Source organism: Diorhabda carinulata, chromosome 2 (assembly GCF_026250575.1).
Source record: "Diorhabda carinulata isolate Delta chromosome 2, icDioCari1.1, whole genome shotgun sequence".
Taxonomy (NCBI): domain Eukaryota; kingdom Metazoa; phylum Arthropoda; class Insecta; order Coleoptera; family Chrysomelidae; genus Diorhabda; species Diorhabda carinulata.
Window position 1 is genome coordinate 33,879,124 of NC_079461.1, and position 19,150 is coordinate 33,898,273.

A 19,150-nucleotide genomic window follows, 5' to 3' on the forward strand; every position below is an offset into this window, starting at 1 on the left:
CGTATAACTTGACCGACCGTATCTATATAAAATACAATGTGAAATAAACGATGATATCAAATAAACGCATCGTGAAAATACTCGACCCTACATATATTTATCTATACAATATGCTCTCGACCCTAATCTGACCTCCAGTAATATTTAAGGTCTTTATCGCGCACCGCATCGTGTATGCAATAAACACGCAATGTGTTTACATTAACCCTTTATGATATTATGCAATTCATTTGGAAAATGGAAAATGCACTTTAATTCCATTAATGTAGAAATAATCTGTAATTGATTGCAAATCAGTAGTATCTAATCTATTTAAGCGACAAATAACGGGGGTCAAGGAAAACGCGTTTTTCAATTGGAAAAGGTGGTATTATTGTTTCAATTTTCACGAAAAACTACAGTTATATACGGACATATATGCATTATATTTGTATAAATATTATTCCACACGAAAATATTCGAGTTAAAACTTGTTTCAACTGTCTACTGAAAGTTGTGATACGTATTTCCATTTAAAATGCTTTATTATTTTAATACTCATACTCATAGATAGCAAAACTTATAGAATACATCAAGTGGGGATTCAGGTACGGATACTGAGCTTTGAGATTCAATTTTTTAACTGAAATTGTTATATCTACTAAACTAGAGACACTAATACCAAATTAAGAAATGAAAAATAATGTTTACCCCCCGTATAAAATTCGGTAAACGTCTAACAAACCGTCAGTCCACGTGGACTCATCATTATACCATAGAAAACATCGAATCGTAATCATAAATGCATTTCTATTGGCCGAAGCTGTCGGAAGGCGTTTGTACACAATTTCTTCGAAATATTCCTGCTAGAAACTCTGCGATAAGATAAATAATCAGCAATCTAATAATGCAATTATAATAAGAATTGCTGAATTAACCTTCCAATAGACGCGCCCCATTTTAGAACGTGGATTGTCGCGCATCACCTGTCAGGTGCAACGTTGTGTTATATAATCTTAAATGTACATTTTTCATAGATTTTAAGTCGAAAGCACAACTACGAATTGCGATACAAATGTATTTATTGATAAATTTAAAATATAAACAAGTTACACTAAGAAAAAGGAAGAAATCATATTTTACTTTTGAGATAAACTAAACGTACGAATTAATTGATTTCAAAATAAAGTTAAATTCGAAATATATTTTAAAATGTTCAACATTTTAAAGACTGTCCTCATTTTCCAAAAAATTTACTTCGCTCATCAACTTTTGGCACAATTTTCTTTTCCTGCTATTTTCGACATTTTCAGGAACCTCGGACAATTCTCATTAAATTTCTCGAACATCTCTCTTACAGGGCAAAGCCTATCGAGCTGTTTTCGTTCTGCTCTAGTTTGATTGTGGTCGAATCTAAGCCATCTCAATACCATCCCCATTCGATCCCCATAAATCCTCAAGGTTTAATCGGGAATTTCTGTACACACCGGATAAATGTAATAGACCAATAAATGCCTTGATCTCAATTAGGTCTATCTGACGGGCATCTCGATTATGCATTGATTGGTGCATTCAACTATTCGATTCAATATTGCATCAATCATTTTGTTTCCCCAACTTTTTTCTTGTGGAAAACGGTATTTTTCTCCAAGCCATGGAGTCAATTACTTTGCCCTTTTGTCATTGTGTGACTCTTCACATTCTTCATGACTTTGGTCAGTCTTCCTTCCTTGGTCTTCCTCTTCAATATCAGACCCGTCTGATTCCGTAAACTCGTCGTGGTTGTCCTCTGATTCGCCATCAAAGAGTATTTGATGAATATTTGCGATATCATCTTCATTTTCCAAATTAAAAATCTCTTTCTTGGAACTCATGTTGAATCTAAAACAAAATTTCTATTTTTCGAGTAGTCAAGAAAGGGGTTGGTGTGGATCTTTCACAGAATCGAAAAACATGTAAAGAAAAACTGAAATCAGTTGACAAAACAAAAAAAATTTATTTTGGTACAAGTTTTTCATTGTTTTAGCTAATTTACTTTAAAGATTATTTTAGAAACAAAAAGTGTAATATTTATTTATTTATTGTGAGTTAAGCCACTTTTGCATTATGGTTTATGATTTCTCTGATATCATTTTATAAGGTTAGACCATTTTGGCCAGGAATAAAATCAATATTACCATTAATATCTTTATTTTTATTACACCATACAACAATAAAAATCAAAAAACAATTGATCATTTCGGTCATCGAGATTGTCAATGAAAATATCATTAATAACTGTTTTCTTCTTCTTTTTCTTTTAACTTCACGAAAAAGAACATAGAATATTTAAAATAAAATTTAAAAGGATACATTTCACAAAACATCTTTATCTTTACGTAGTTTACGATTCGTAATATTTTTTTCTAGAGATTTGCGAGAAAAAAATAAATCTTATAGAAATTATTTTGAACGGTTTACTATTTCTAGCCGCTAAAATAGTTGCGTTTCGAGTGTTCCATGTAATGAAAGTGACAGTTCCGTACTGCAAAACACTCTCGGGACGTTCTAGAGTAGACAACTTATATGTGAAACTAGCCACTTCAATGTTGACAGTTGACAGTTTTACAAACACATCTACAAATTGTATCCAAATCACAAACATTCCAACTTGCATCCAATCCAATAAATATTAATAATTGTCCTGGAGGTACAATAAACATTGACATTTTCTTTCCTCAGTGTAATTGAAATTGGATTTTACGTGTCTTCTATAAAATGTTATGTAAACTGCGGCTGAAATACTACTTTGTTGGTTTAAGTACACTTCATCATTTTTCATATTATGAACACCTAAGGGCCCTTTCACACCAAACGAATCCGAATCAAGTTGAATCTGATCGACCAAGATCCGGGTTCGAGCGCTCCGTTTAAATGTGAAGGGACTCTTTTCCCGCCTTCAGACCCGACGAATCTGGTTCAATCAGGTTTGATTCGAGGTCGCACTTGATTCAACCTGTCAGATTCCTCGTCCGGTCAGTCTTGAATCAACAACCATACGAGATGGACGTGGAATTATTTATTTTAAAAGTTAAAGATTATAAAGATTATAGATTCAGGTTGATTCAGCTGGTGTGAAAGAGTGGTGATGACGAATCAGATTCAACTTGATACGGAGTGATCCAGATTGATTCCGTTTGGTGTGAAAGGGGCTTAAGCAGTATGACGCATGTAATAACATATTCATGTGCTAATAACAGGGGTTGGAAGGGTTTTCATTAGATCAAAGCAAATTACACATATATATTCATTATTTTCATAGATTTCTATATCTTTTTTTCAACCTTCTTTTGCAGCAGTTGCCTTGAGCGAATGCAAGTTTCTTTCTTGTTCAAGTCTTGTTTTTTCCTCATTATCAACAGCTTTAATTTTAATATTAAATGCATCACACTTTTTGCATAAATCTGTTACTGAGGGATAAAAACTAGAAACTTCGATGCTGGAGTACTCTGAAGTACAGAATAGATAAAAAACGATGTCGATTGGTCGATTTTGCTTTGCGCATCCCAAAATTTTCAAGGTTGAATGCCGTACTAGGATAGTCGAATTATATTTTTTTCATGTTCATATTTTTATTCCATTATTTTTTACATCAGATATTGTGGCAAATTACCGGAAACTGAATTCCATCAAATATTATATTGACCTCAAAATGAACATTATTCAGTCGAATGAATTTATATCATCAACATTTTTGTTTAAAAAATATAATAATAGATATTATCTAAATTCAAAACCATGCGGGGACTAAAACTTGGTGAGTAAAGATCTCATTAAAATATTGATTATCACCAATTCATTTATCGATATTTTGCATTATTTTTATCACAAGTGGTTTCGTTATATTGAAAAAAAAATAGGGAAAGTTCTTTTTGTAGTGGTTAGTTCCATTTGATTGATTGATATTAGACAATCTTTCAATAGCATTTCTAGATCACCACCAAGTCAATTAAGTGCTAGGGTAGATGGAGAAATCGCGCAACAGTCCCGGAAATATTAGTCAAGATATACAAACGAAAAAAATAACAGTTTTTGAAAAATAGCTGTCGTATTTTGGTATGGAAATTAATCAACGATTTTTTTTCGATTTCCTGATAAAGCATTAACAATATTATTAACCTCACTTGGAACCATCCTCTTTTATCCGGACTTGGGACCAGCTACTAGGCTACACAATCCATCCAGCGCTATCATAGGAAGAGTTTTATTTAAGAAAGAACAGGTCTGCTACAGATTGTTATTTTTTTGATCCGCCAAACTACGAAGGAGGCTCTATAGAGTTCAATAAGACCTAAGCTTCATCGATCTCACCAAAGCAGGGTACGATTAAGGGATATAACAACTCTATTGAAGAGAAGGAAGATCCAACATCGATAATTACACATATGTCAGAATGGGAAATAAACTGAGCAGTAGAAGACCTCTGGTGGCCGGTATCAGACAAGGATTAGATTATAAACGAGATAAAGCAAGCTGGAAGAGGATACCCAATGGTGGAAGCTTTCAATATGCAAATATCCCCGAAGAAAACCAAATCTTTTACAGTATCCAGAGAACCAAGAAGATCTAGGAGCGATCATAACAAGTAAAGTAAAGAATGGAGTGAAAGCTCAAACAATTTGGCTACCACTTTACTTGACCACAAGAGAAATGATGAAATAAGGGAGATATGGAGAGACCGCGTGGCCAAAATGTCAGATGATCGGTTGGTGAAGATTGCAAAGGAAGAAAAACCGAATATATCCCGACCACCAGGACGATAATCTACAAGATGGTGTGAAAATTGGTCCTCATCTGCAGCTAGGCAACTATGGGTGCAAACGCAGGACTAACAACTAACGTACGATGAAGAAGAAGAAACTTAAATAAGAAGATTTGCTTACTTCTTCAGAGGAAGTTGAATGTATGGTAAATTTTAGACCCCTGCTTGGATCTGGCGATGTCATATCAAATGGTTAATAAAGGGGTGACTTTTGTACCAGTAAATCTATGTATGCATTTTGTCTGTCTATGGTAATAGACTCAAAGAGTATTTTTGCGTATGTTAATTGTTAGGTAACTTATTCAATAGAAGGATTCAGGTCTCACAAAGGTCCGCTGCTATTTCAGCAAGTATACTATGTCATTTGCCTTTCCATTGTGCCGTAGAAGTGGTATTTTGAACTTTATCTGCTGCACTGTTTTGTGTTTTTACGTATACAATTTGATATTTTTCTGACTATCAACTAGAATATCGAAACTTGAACTTCTGAATATTTATATTTTTTCCAGTGTTCGTTCTAATTTTTCTGATCGAAAATTCATTGGAAATTTCGTTAGTTGAGCAAAAATTGAAGCAAACAACTAAAGTTTTACTGGGAAATTGCCGTGCGAAATCCGGCGCTACTAAAGAAGACTTCGAAATGTTACGATCAAGACAAATTCCGTCAACCAAATCTGGACTATGCCTCATGGAATGTTTATTCGAAGGTGCCAGAATCATAGACAATGGAAAATTCAACAAAGACGGTATGATAACCGCCTTAACACCAGCGATGAAAGGAGACGCGTCCAAATTACAAAAACTCAACGAATTGGGAAAAACTTGCGAGAGTCAAATAAACAATAAAAAATTGGAAAATTGCCAAACTGGTGAAAAAATCCTCGAGTGTCTCGCTAAGAATGGAAATAAATATGGTTTAGAGATTCAGCATAACAAAAATTGAGTTTTAAAATGTACTTACAAGGATTTAGAATTTAATTATTAAATACAATTATTGGGTTCATGTTTTATTATTTGATTTTGTATTCTTGTTATGACCATCTGGAGGATATAGTCAATGTGATCTCAAGATAGGTCTTGTAATAGGTCCTAAGTGGTTTTAAAAAACTAATCAAACAACTTGGTTTGAAACTAGGAAATCCATTTGTTTGAACCTTTCACTGCTGAGAACTCACTGAGAACGTGGTATACAGTCTTAAATGATGATGTTCAGTTAAAATACTAATTACCAGTTGAATTTAGAGCCTGTTTAGACGGTACAGTTAGTTGGTAAAACAGGCAAAAGGTTCATCTATCTGTTCCTTAGTTTGAATCATTGATGAAGAAGCTGGACTTTGTAACCATCGCTCAACAGTTGTTTTGTCCTGTTTTTTTTCCTTTTAGAATAAGTTCATCGTTTCAAAGTGATGCTGCATACTTTAGGATATCTTGAGAACGAGTTCTATTAGAATTTTAGAGCTGATAATAGAGCAAAATTGATCAACAGCTATGGGCAATTGCCTATCACCTGATTTATTCTTTTAGAAGCAGCTTGGTCAAGAATTTTAGTACTTTCCAAGGTGTAGGAGAGGTACCTGGATAATATTCTTACTATGTTTGTGCTAAACAAAGTAAATAACATTCATATTTAGACATATTTATGTAAATAAAACAATTACAAAGAGATCTGCCTTGTTAGGTTAGATTTTGTCTAATTTGCAAAGGTTTATTGATTTTTTTTCAGATCTATCACTTAGCGTGGTTAGGTAACGCTATTTATTTGAAAATCCAGTATTAAACAGCTTCGAGTGGTGCCTCAATTCTCCTAGATGCGCATCTTCTGCCGTGTAAGATGCAAGTAAGTTTGGCACACCAAGAAGTGACCAGAATCTTAAACAACTTCACAGTCACAAAGTATGTCGTCTCCGGTAATGAATCACCACTTGCTTGGTAAAGTTTAAGACTTATTATATCCCACCATTAGCTCTTCTTCTACAGGTTTAAATGCTTTTTGTGCGTCGAAAGTGGGTTCTACTAATTGGTCATATTTTTTAGATCTCATCTAAGGCATACAATGATTTGATTTGTGTTTGAGTATCATATTTTTCCACTGGGAAACGCAAATTGAGCCTTGTAGTTCGAAAACCAGCTTGAGGAGACATTCATTTGTTTTGTCAAGTGACCTAACCTAACCTAACCTAACCTAACCAGCGCACACAAGTTCCAGTATTGAACTGCTTTGATAGCTTGTAGTTTTCTAGAGATAAACCTTCTGATGTGTAAGGTTCAAGTACATTCTGGGCACACCAACAAATAAGCATGATTCTTAATGGCTATTTAGCTATAGTTTTCAAGAAATTGAGAGTGTCCTATACCGGGAAAGGATGTTATACCCAATCATAAGTTTAGGTAAATTATTTCCAAGTTTAGAGGCATTTGGTGCGGACGGAAATGAGGTTAGGAAGTTTTTCGGAAAAGCAAGCACAGGGGCGTCGCATATCGGTTGTGCTGAACGTGTTTTCTGATGGAAGAAAGCTCTATTTCATTAAATGGTTACTAAACTTTCGTTTGTTTACAACTTCGGATTTTACAAGTGAATCTCAGCAATAAAAGTTGAAATAATGAAATTATTTTTTACGGAAAAACATTCTGGAAATTCGTTAGTCGATAATGCGGTGAATTTTTTTATAGAATTCAAGAAATTCGAATTTTCTTCCCATCATCTGGAAAGATATTTTCGGTGTGTTGTGCCACGGAAACCTTAACCTAATTTGCCTGTAACTGATCGAGAATTAAAACATTTCCAAACACCTATATTCTAGTGCTATTTCAAGAAAATGAAAAGTTCGTATCCGGGCGACTAAAAGATAAATAATCTGTAATGATAGTGTTGTAATCCTTGACGGTATATCGTCGAGTTATGACGTCGTGAATCAGCATGTAATCCTGTGGGAACCGACACCAGTTCCTTTGTCTATCTCACTCCGGAGCCTAATTGTTAAATTTAATCCTTATTATTGTCTATAGCGAAGGAAAATATCATCAGAACTGTCACCGCACAATGCGTGCTAATGTATTCTTGCCCATAAAACGTCATAACTGTCACGCTTTATGCTCGAATTCTTCGGTAATGTTTCGCTAAGAATATTTCTAAATTGTACGCGTATTATGATTTAGATTGGTGGTTAAGAAAAAATAAACACCTTTTTGGAATAAAACAAATACATATCTGTTTCTGACGGGGGCAATATGATTCCTAACCTGACGTAATTCATCTGAGAGATCTGAGAGTTTTAATGACGGTAGGTTACTTGAAGCACGAGTTACATTTAACGAGACCAGGAAGCATTTAGGCAGAATCTACCAGTGATTAGCAATAGGCTGCAACCTGGGAATTTGCCTTGACGTTGCTAATCAGCGGTAGGTTTTATCTAAACATGTGCACGTTCAATCGAGGCGTTCCGTATCAAACGTCTCCATATCCATTTTTGTGGTCTATAATTATTCTTCGTCTTAATTCCTATGCACTCTGCATCGCAGAACCAAACATTGTGTCTTATCCTGTATTTTATATGGTTAAGTATTGCCAGTCAAACCAAAACTCATTTCAAAAGACGCCTGTGTTATCCATATTTTTCAACCAGTATTGTTTGGTTTCCTGACGAGTAAACAATTATTTTTTGTAGTATTTCAAGAGCAATTTAGAGATTTTCTTGGAAAGAAATTCAATTGGTCAACTAAATGGTAAAAATGGATAATAATGTGGTACTTGCAAACCCGAAATAAGCACGAAGAAACCCAAGTGAGCCTAAAAAATTTTTAGAATGTACAATGGACTGATGGCTGATGGAAAAAATCAAAATTGAGAATTCTCACGAAAACTTACTAAGACTTATGACGGAAAAGCGAGTGTACAAAATGAGATCTGATGGTTTTTCTCAAAATTAAAAGAAGAGAATTCAGAAATTCTTACTTTCTCTTTTGACTGTCAAAAAAACTTGGTCAATCCCAAAATACCTGATCATTCGGTATACTACATCCGCCAACTTTATACATACAATTTTACAGGCTCCTCAAAACAGTAATTTGACAGATTTATTCGAAAATATGTCAAAAATTTAGTAATAAACCTTTTGCATTTATATTATTTGATCGCTCCTCGTACTTTAAGGGTAAAATGGAGTGAAAATTAAAAATAGAAGAAGAAAAGCCATAAAAAAAGAGCAATAGAGTTTTAAATTGGCTATAGAAACAATACAAAGTATACGAATGTAGAAAAATGTCAATTTGTTTCGTACAGTCCACACTATAGTTCCAATTTATACCCTCTGGATTAAGTATTAGTGTGTGTTATACAGATCTAGTTGCACCTCGTACAAAAAAGTGTAAAATTAGTAGATTCAGCAATACTATGATCGCAGTAGTTCAAATGTACCCTTCGTTATACATGGTATCTAGTTGTATTTTTGATCACCCCTCGTAATTTGAGAGTCAAATACAGGCATAATTGCTATAAGAGGGTTTCATTCCATCATAAAACTTGCCCTTTATCTAATTATAGAATATCCAAGATCAAATTGGTTTCGAAAACAGTTCAAAACAGGAAATTGACAGATTAATTTGAAAATATGTCAAAAATTTAGTTTAAACCTCTTATATTTGTAATTTTTTATCACCTCTAGTAATTTTAGAGTCAAATAGAGGCATAGCTGCTATAAGAAGGTTTCTTTCCCTCATAAAACTTGCCCTTTATCTAATTATAGAATTTCCAAGATCAAATTGGTTTCGAAAACAGTTCAAAACAGGAAATTGACAGATTAATTTGAAAATATGTCAAAAATTCAGTTTAAAACTCTTATATTTGTAATTTTCTATCACCTCTAGTAATTTTAGAGTCAAATGGAGGCATAGCTGCTATAAGAAGGTTTCTTTCCCTCATAAAACATGCCGTAATCGGCCGTACGTAGACGGACAGAGACGGACAGAGACGGACAGAGACGGACAGAGACGTATAGAAACGGACAGAGACGGACAGAGACGGATAGAAACGGACAGAGACGGACAGAGACGGACAGAGACGGATAGAAACGGACAGATACGGACAGAGACGGACAGAGACGGACAGAGACGGACAGAGACGGACAGAGACGGATAGAAACGGACAGAGACGGATAGAAACGGACAGAAACAGACAGAAACGGACAGAGACGGATAGAAACGAACAGAAACGGACAGAAACAGACAGAAACGGACAGAGACGGATAGAAACGGACAGAGACGGATAGAAACGGACAGAGACGGACAGAGACGGATAGAAACGGACAGCATATTTTTTCGTATAACGATGACGAACTTAAAATCTTATTCGTTCGATATGAAAACGTTTAATCCTGAAAGTTTTAATATCACGTTGTTTTTTTTATGATTTTATCTTTGTAGGTATCAATAAAATCTTTTACGACTCATTGTATGTAGACTATCGTCAAAATTCCGAAAATGTATTTCGGTAACGATATTTACAATTTTCGATTTAACGATTTTCCTCCGTAAAGCCTTTGAATTAATCTAAGGATAAATCATCTACTGGATTTTGATAAATTGGGATTTATAGATTATTGATACTTTGAAATGTTTATGATTTTTAAATACTATTTATCAGTCGGTTGGGTTAATACTAGGTCGTATAGATTATTTCAACTTGTTTACTTTAATCTATATCTGCTCAAAACCACGTTGACTTATGGAAGAATCTATCACGTCGTGATCACTACACATACGAATGCAAAAGTTTTTATTGAATAATGAAGGTCATATCTATATATTGAGGTACATTTATTAAGAAAACGCTGTTGAAAGTCCATTGTCTAAACAACTATTAGAAAGACAACCAAAGGGAAAAGTTTCAAACAATCGATTAAAATCCTACTTTACAAAGAACGAGGAGACCTTCTCGGTTCTAATTGTCTGTGTAATTCCTTTCACAGAACCAGCATTCGGGATCGATAGCTCTCCATTGTCGTAATAATCGGCTTCCGTGTACCATTTGATTAGACTTATCAGAACCTACAAGATTTCTACTGCAACTGTACGATTAAAGCAATGCCTCTTTGTTTTTGCTTCTTTCCCGCAGCTGCTCAAAGTGCAAATGGAGGATTCCCACTGCAGGTTCAGGTCTTGCTAGCGGTTGAATCGCTCCAAAATTTGATTCGGTGGTCAAACACACACAAACACACACACACACACACACACACACACACACACACACACACACACACTAATTTGTCTGCAGAGTCCGCTGGCAGCCCGCACGATGATGAATCCATGGATGTCTGATACACTAGAGGACAGCTGTTGGTGTTGACGTTGCACCTCTGTTGCCGTGTCAGCGCCAGCTGCTTAAGTTTCACTAGTACCACTGTCTTTTGTCAGTCTTCTTCTTTTCCATTAGAGAATCTGATTTCTGTAAAACCTAGAGTCTTTAGGTGCCTATTAAGGTGGCAATTCTTCGACAAAACTCATTTTAATATTCATAATATTCTTGTTACTTAGATAAATGCATGAAATAGATGTTCTTTGGTGAAGGCTCAGGTTCTATAAGTTTAACTCCGTCTACTTTAACGTGTCTGTCTGCTATTCTTCTACTTCGCCAAATTTTATAGTTCCATTATAACCGAACAGGACCGACGTCACGGTCCATATCGTGGACGAGTTCATAACAATATATACCCTGTGGCATAATGGCACATAATGAGCCACATAATTTTGTCACGGCTGTGAACTTGTAAACTAGCATTAAACGCCACACGTTTGGTGTCATTAAAGACATTAATATTGTTTTTAATCAAGTTTAGAAACTTCGTTGTTTTTTATTAATGATGCTGTTGATTATCCAGAAATATTAAAATAAATTCACTACTACTATTTTCAAGCTTTAACTGATTTTTAACATCGATATAATCGATTCAATATATTCTGGAACGTCCCTCGTAACGGATTTAGTAGGCAGTCAAACAGTAACGATAACAAGGACTTTAAACCTTTCGCATCCACGAGGAGAGTAGTAGCGGGGAGAGAGTTAAAGGTGGGGCGTCGGCCAGATTTGGGCCAATAAGTGAGAATATGTCCCCACTATATTGTCCAAGAATAATAGAAATTGAGTAGCGACAAGGTCGTGGGACAATCAGATAACAATTAGCGGTGTTTATGTTAATCCAAAGGATGAAAATCCAGTCGATCGCCACTGGATTTTCACAAATTTGATATTGGGCATAAATTTTTGTGTGAATATCAATTTTTGCAATTCTCTATACCTATGAATTATTCTAAATATAATATAATAATCACATAATCTTTTTATTTTAATAAAATTTGGTTATGTTAGGTTAGGTTGGTTGTTTGCTTGCTGCTTCTTTCTCTTTTAGTGTTTTTAGCAAAAGGCTTCGACATCGTCAGCATTGATTTATTACGAGGGCTGCTAATTTTTGAGATAGACAAATAAAAACAAATATTTATAATTGCATATGGTTTCATAGTTTCTTAAAATTTGCTCCATTATGGTAAAAATAAATCATTAGGTGTCAATCAAGGAATATTTGCGATGTAATTCCTTTTTTTTTGACTAAAATGAATGTTGTAAACAACTCAAATACCAATCGTATGACAACGCGTTCTGAGTAGGTACGTTCGCCATCGAAAATGTCGAACTTCATTATGGTAAATGTCAGATTTGACATTTGCCATATCATAGAACAAGTTTCACTTTCACTAAACAAGTGATAATGTTCTCAGTAAGTTGATTGCAATCGAATTTGGAGTAGACTGAAGGCTCACGTGACAGTTTTAGCCTATACAGGATGAAAATGTTTAGATCAATATTATCTATATTGACTAAATTAATTATTTTTTAAACTGGCTTCACAGTTTCAAAGCGAAAATGAGTATGAATAAAAAAATTACGTGGTAGGTATTCAAACAAAAAAAAAATTATAAACTATATCGGTAGTTCACTCTTAATGAAGTTCAGTGTGTCCAATAATCGATAATTACCTTATCAGCATATAAATTCGACCAAACAGCAGTTAGATGACACTTTGGTGTGGAAAATTTGGCTAGAGAAATATGGGATGTTATATTTTCACATGTAGAGTGCTATTTTAAAACCAAACGAAACCTAACCTAACCTCACCCAAAAATATTAAGAGCATACATGTAATACTCCTATATGGACAGTTGGTATGGGAAAAAACGGTGCCGACAATATTCTCTTTCTCTCTCGTTCTAGACACTTCATATATACTGCGCATGCTTCATGCGCGGAAAACATGCGCAGAACTAACTGAAGCCCTCGAAGGAAAGAGAGAACGATACACTATTTGTTTCACTTAGTCGGAACAGCTATCTAGTATATAAAAATCTAATTTAAGGATGTTTTTAAGTATATTATTGTATTAAAGTGTAAATTGGAGTGTTTTTTTCCACATACCCTGCTTCTGGCGCTTTCGAAATATGTGGAAAGCGGTCTATAGGAAAGCGGCATCTTCATAATATTGGACTGGCGAAGTAACGAGGAAATCGCAGATGTAGACGTCATTCAATTTTAGGTTAGGATATAAATATTAAGACAGAAGTTTGAAGTAGCCGTAACAGCAAGGAAAATACGTGTAATCGAAAGGGAAGACGTAGTTAATGAGGGAATTACGTGGTGTGGGATTAACCGTTTTAATAGTGGAGATTGGACACTTCGTGGGATATTTATCTAATTAACCCAAAAATGGAAAATCGATGGTTAGACTGTTAATCGAAAGAAGGTTCTTCCAACAACAACAACAAAACTTGAGAACCTTTGGGGTACTTGTTGTAGAAGATTCAAAAAATTGATTCTCCCTTCCTTATTCATATTTAACTGCGTTTATCTGGTCTGGAAACGCGCTTCTCATTGCACTCAGGAACGTCGAGCACGATATTTATTCATCTACTTCACGTTCAGGGTTAATTGAAGGCTCGATACTGTACAATGCGAAAAAAATGCACAATCATTGGTATTTTAATACTAATATGTAATTTATATATATGTAGTTCAATATTAATATTGATTTTTCGTGAAAATTTTTACATATTATAGGATTATATGTATTAAGTATGCTTCTTCTCTTCTCTGTATCCAGATCCATGACGAAACATTTGAATTGAAAGATTTTAAAAAGCAGTGCGAGAAATAATGGTTTTATCAAGGTCTCGAAGAGCTTTATTAACGTTGGTTCAAAACCTAATCAAAATACGATGGGACTATATACAGAATATGGTAAATTTTGTTACTAAGAACGACTAAATTTTTTTGAAGAAAATAGTTTTGTTTCATTAGCAATGAAACAAGCCATTATTATAGAAAAATTAGCATAAATTTGTTACGATACACTGTCTCATCCACCATATTCAGTTCATTATGATGATTTTTCTCTACAAAATTGAGTTATTGCAAAACAATTTCAAAGAAATTGAGGTTATGGCAAATGTATTATTTTCATACAAAAACCGTGTAGATTAAATGGAAAAACAAAAGTTAAATTCACTTTTCAAAGAAAAATAAATAATTTTTATGCGGTTATTTTGATTTAAAAGTGCTTCTTTAAAAGGTTTTAATCGAAATCATAACCGATGTCAAAAATTCCAACTAAACTGTTTACTATTTCATTCATTAAATCCATCCTAGCGATAGGAGGAGCTTCTCGATTACTCTCCTCCCATTTCCCCTAAATCCTATGAGCATAAGACTCACTGTTGCTTGTGGTTCGCTTAGAGCGGCCACCTCTTCCATTTTATTCCACTTCAGTATGTGGATTTCGATAACCAGTAGTGCATCGTCGGTAGATAATGGGGACACACGCATAAGATAACTCACACTTTTCGTCTTGATTTACACACAAATCGTGCATATACTTCTTAAGTGACAACCCCTACAAACCAGATTTTTATTTCACCAGTGATACTATCTCGATTTGGAACCGATTTTTTTTAGTGATGTTGATAATATTATAATTTTCTCGTCGAAAATGACTTTAGAGTTAAGTACGCATCCTACGATGCCGCTGGACTTTAGTAATTGTTCCAACAGGGACGATTCTGGAAGCCCCGAAGTGAACGTATCAGATTCGCCCAATTCGAGCCCGCCGGCGGGCAGTAGCGCATTTACCATTGTCACCCCAAAAGGAAGAGAAGGTAAGTGGAAAGATCATTCTAAATCCTATTAAACAGGAAAATTATTTATCGATGATATCCATTCGTATAAAGTTTCTTCGGTAGCTTGTGGTGGACATTGAGGTTATGTTTCGCTTTCTTCTATCTTGGGGTAGTTTCTGAATCAAGTAAAATCAACACTGGGTACGTGCAGTTCATATGTAACCTTGGAAAGTGTTTATTTTGTCCCTGGGTATATTTTTCTCTATCTTTAATGTTGCAAATAAGACAAAAAGTTATTGAAATCGGTTGTTTAAAATCAACATTAGGATCAAAACTCAAAATCATCAGTCAACATCGAGAATTGCTACTTTAGTTTTGAAATATTTATAATTAGATATGATTTTATTAATATCAATACACTTTTGAACGCATTTGAACCAATTTTCGAAGTATTTTTTCCATTCCGATCGAGTTAGATACCAAAAAATGTGATTTAAACTATGACCACGCATTTTAGTTTTTATCTACGGGAATAATAAGTAATCGTTGGGTACCAAACAAGGATTTAAAGCCAATAACCAATTCGATGTTTTGACTGTTGAAAAACGGCTTCCATCGAGTTTTTAAAACACATCAACGCTGGTATTGAGCTGTTGAGCGATTGTCGAATTATGCGGTAACCAAATCGAACAATTCCATGCAATAATGAATGTATGCGAGTGGAATTAATGCCTCAAAGTCACGGTATGTCCCATAAAGATCTGGCAATATTAGTTTCGATGTTTTCAGCCGATTTTGGTCGACCTACATGAAGATCATCCTGTAGCTAAGAGCGATTACCTTTGAATTCGGAAAACCATCGAATCACGGTGGTTCCAGTTGGTGCTTCATCAACAAAAGTCCAAGCGACTTGATCGACACACTGCCGTTGGTTTAATCCGCGTCGAAAATTCGTTTCTATTCAATAATCTGGCTGATTAAGAATTATCTTAATTTTATTAATATCCGACGAAATCTTGAATCAAATTATGAATATTAAATGTACTTAGTAGAAGTGTTTATACGTTATTTATAGAAACTCTTTCGTTTTAATTCCGTATAGATGGAAAACGGAGCTCTGTCTGCACAGGCAATCCCTCGCAATCTTCTGTAATAAATCGACTATCGGGAACGGAGCTTTGCCAATCGCCGTTTCCCTGGGGATATATCGCGTATTACCTGACACCATATCATAATTAGGATCAAGCTGGCTGGGTACTGACACCGCTCCCAGATTAAATCTAGACGCGGTATCGGCAAAGATTTCAAGTTTATTGGAAAAAGTTCTGTATACTTCAGACGAGGTTCTTTAATATGTAATCGGAAGTAAGATTTCACGTAGTTTGATGTATCGCTCAACTTTCTGAAGTGATTGATTTACGAGGTCTCCTCTTTCATGTACGAAATGATACGTAAAAGTTCGTTTACCACGTTGTATAAGTCTGAAAGATGTAGGTACAAAAAATCTATTACATTTCACTATTATTGATCTGTACAAATTATTTTCTCATTAATCATTTGTTGGACGAAGTAAAACCCTTCGTTTTATTGTAAAATGGTGGTCGAAAATGTCTTTAGAAACCAGCACAAGCCACATCCCAAGCTGAAAAGCACCAAAAAAGCTCGTGATGTCAATTTGGTGGGTTTGCAAAGTTGTTGTACTTTTTGAGCTTGAGCTTTTTGAACCAAACGATCAATTCTGATGTTTACTATCAACAATCGATGGAACTGGATGAAGAAATTGGGAAAAAAACGGTCAAATTTATCAAATCGGGAAGTTTGGTAAACTTTTAACAACTTTGATTACCATTTATTTCGAAGTTTGCACTTTAATCGCACTTGGTTCAGTTTTTTGCTGATGAGGACCAGAAATTTTATAAGCGCGGAATCATGAAGCTGAAAGAAAGATGGCAAAAAGTCATATAATTGATTAAAAACTATTTTTTGTGAAAAACCAATCGACTAAGCAATATATAAAGGTTTAAAACGATGTTTCGTTCCTTGAGAAACACCTCAAAGCAATACCTCATCCCCAACAAACATATTTTTTCTATATTGGTGTTGTTGAGTAGGAATCTTCAGAAGCTCCGTTCCCCCCTGAATCCAAAGTACCTCGAACAACTGCAAATTTTAAATGACTCACAGTAACAACAACAACAACAGAAAAACACCAAGCGCGGATCCAGGGTCACGGGGGTCCCAAAATCCTGATTAATTAACTTGGTTTTTTTGTTTATTATAAAAAGGTGTCATTAGGAATATGTAAAAGTACGAATATTTCGAAAATCAAAACAATACCTAATAAAACAGAAATAAAATGCTCAGGAAATTCAAGACGGAGAAGTAGAAAAATCTGACATAAACTAATTAATATGAATTGAATCAAATTAATCGAAAAAAGAACCTGGAGTCGGTCTAAGGCTCTATGGGTAAACGACTCAGGAGTTGGTCTACTCGAAAGAATCAAATGTCTAGTAAACCATTTCCGGGATAGAAGATAAAGTTGAACTAGCAAGGGAAGGCAAGAAGAGTCGCAGTTCTTTTGGAATCGTTCGAAAGAACGCTCTTTTAAATGAACGATTCAAAAGAATCGATTTTCGATGCACTTGCTCGTCTACGGGACTCAGTCGCACCTCGGCATCAAGATCTTACTCTCGAGTAGTTATATTTTGTGGGTAAAAGGCTTAAAATGTCCCCCTGGATCCGCCCTTGAAAAACACATTATGGAAGTTAATACTTTTCAAATTCTTGAAGTAATTTTTGTAACAGCATCTTGAGTACTTATTTTTTTGAAACCCGAATTGTTTCTTGGAGATGAATGAATGTTTTCTCAAGTATATCAGAATTAGTACTTCCTCAAAAATATTTGTTAAGTAAAAGTATTTGTCTTTTGGCTCAAAAATCAGTTTTATTGTTGCAAATTCAAACTTGTTTGGCACAACTTCTGATCCAAATGAATTATTTATAATGTGTTCCAAAGGAAAGACTAAATTCTCGCAAATATTTTTTATTGTTTCAGTTTTTCTTTATATTTGTAATTTTGATTTGATTCCTGGATTTAAAATAAAACTTTTTCTATGGTTTCTCAATTTCTTTTTCTAAATTGCTCCCAACATTTGCGAAAAATTCAGTGCACCATCTCTTGAAAGAGAGCTCCCAGATTTGTTTTGTGTATTGTTTACTGCCAGTATAATACCATCTATAGATGTCACGAATTGGTTCTCTATACACCAAATAGTCATTTAAAATATTATTTTGTACTACCATAAAATTCCATACTTTACTAGTAACTAGTTACTGTTCTAGCAGACTTTTTGAATTATTTTAGGTTAAGAAACTAATCACTATCTGCTCGCTCTGTTCAGCTATTACCGAACGTATCTAATGAGTGTCAAAAAAACTGACTTATGACAAGTGACATCCGCGAGGTTATATGTCAAAACAATAGGACTATTTAATATCAATCTATACTAGAAATTTTAATATTAGAAATTAGCTGTGCCTTGGTTCATTTTTATAAACTCTTATATTACTATTATTTATATATTACCAAGAATGAATAAAATCCATGTTTGATATAAACAGATCAATATATCAAACAAAAATTACACTTACAAATTACAACATAATATATATAAAAACAAAACAGTTATGTAATAAGTATTTACAAAATTTCTTTATATACAGGCTTGCAAACCAACTCAGAATCTCACCAAGTCTGGATCAATAACGGCTTCCAAGCTAGGGCAAGAATTTTATATATTTGGCCCAAGTCTGAGCAAATCGTAAAATTCTATATGGGTTACTTACATGTTGCCCAAATTACGCCGCGAAGCTAAATGCCAAAGAAAAGTTTGGTAATTAACTTTAAATCAACATAAATTTGTTTTTCGTACACCAATTTTGATCAAATATAACCTAAAATGTTGCTCCAGGTTAAGCTGAAGAAATTAGTGATAGTTTTATGAAAATCCGTCTAGTGTTTTCAGAAATTAACGTGTACAAACAGACAGACAAACATTTTTTTCAAAACTTGTATTTTTGTGTTCAGCTGCAATTCCTTTATCACCTAGAACCATTTTTTTTGGAAAACAAACCAAGGGACAGACACGCCGATTCTTCAGTTTTATTATAGTAGAAGATAAAACCTTTCCCCATAAGAAGTTTTCAACAACG

General features: G+C 34.4%; 2 protein-coding genes across 2 annotated transcripts in view; both read left to right on the forward strand.

Annotated features, from left to right (window-relative positions):
- Positions 1-3,695: 3,695 nt before the first annotated feature.
- On the forward strand, positions 3,696-5,773 carry LOC130903550 (general odorant-binding protein 19d-like). Its single transcript, XM_057815720.1, has 2 exons — positions 3,696-3,775; positions 5,290-5,773. The coding sequence occupies exons 1-2, from the start codon at positions 3,757-3,759 to the stop codon at positions 5,721-5,723; spliced, it is 453 nt and encodes a 150-aa protein (XP_057671703.1). The 5' UTR covers positions 3,696-3,756; the 3' UTR covers positions 5,724-5,773.
- Positions 5,774-14,610: 8,837 nt separating this feature from the next.
- LOC130903983 (zinc finger protein Gfi-1-like) overlaps positions 14,611-19,150 on the forward strand; it is a 66,257-nt gene continuing 61,717 nt past the window's right edge. Inside the window, exon 1 of the mRNA XM_057816457.1 lies at positions 14,611-14,974. Coding sequence (XP_057672440.1) covers positions 14,809-14,974 — 166 coding nt within the window. The 5' untranslated portion in view covers positions 14,611-14,808. The remainder of the gene's footprint in view (positions 14,975-19,150) is intronic.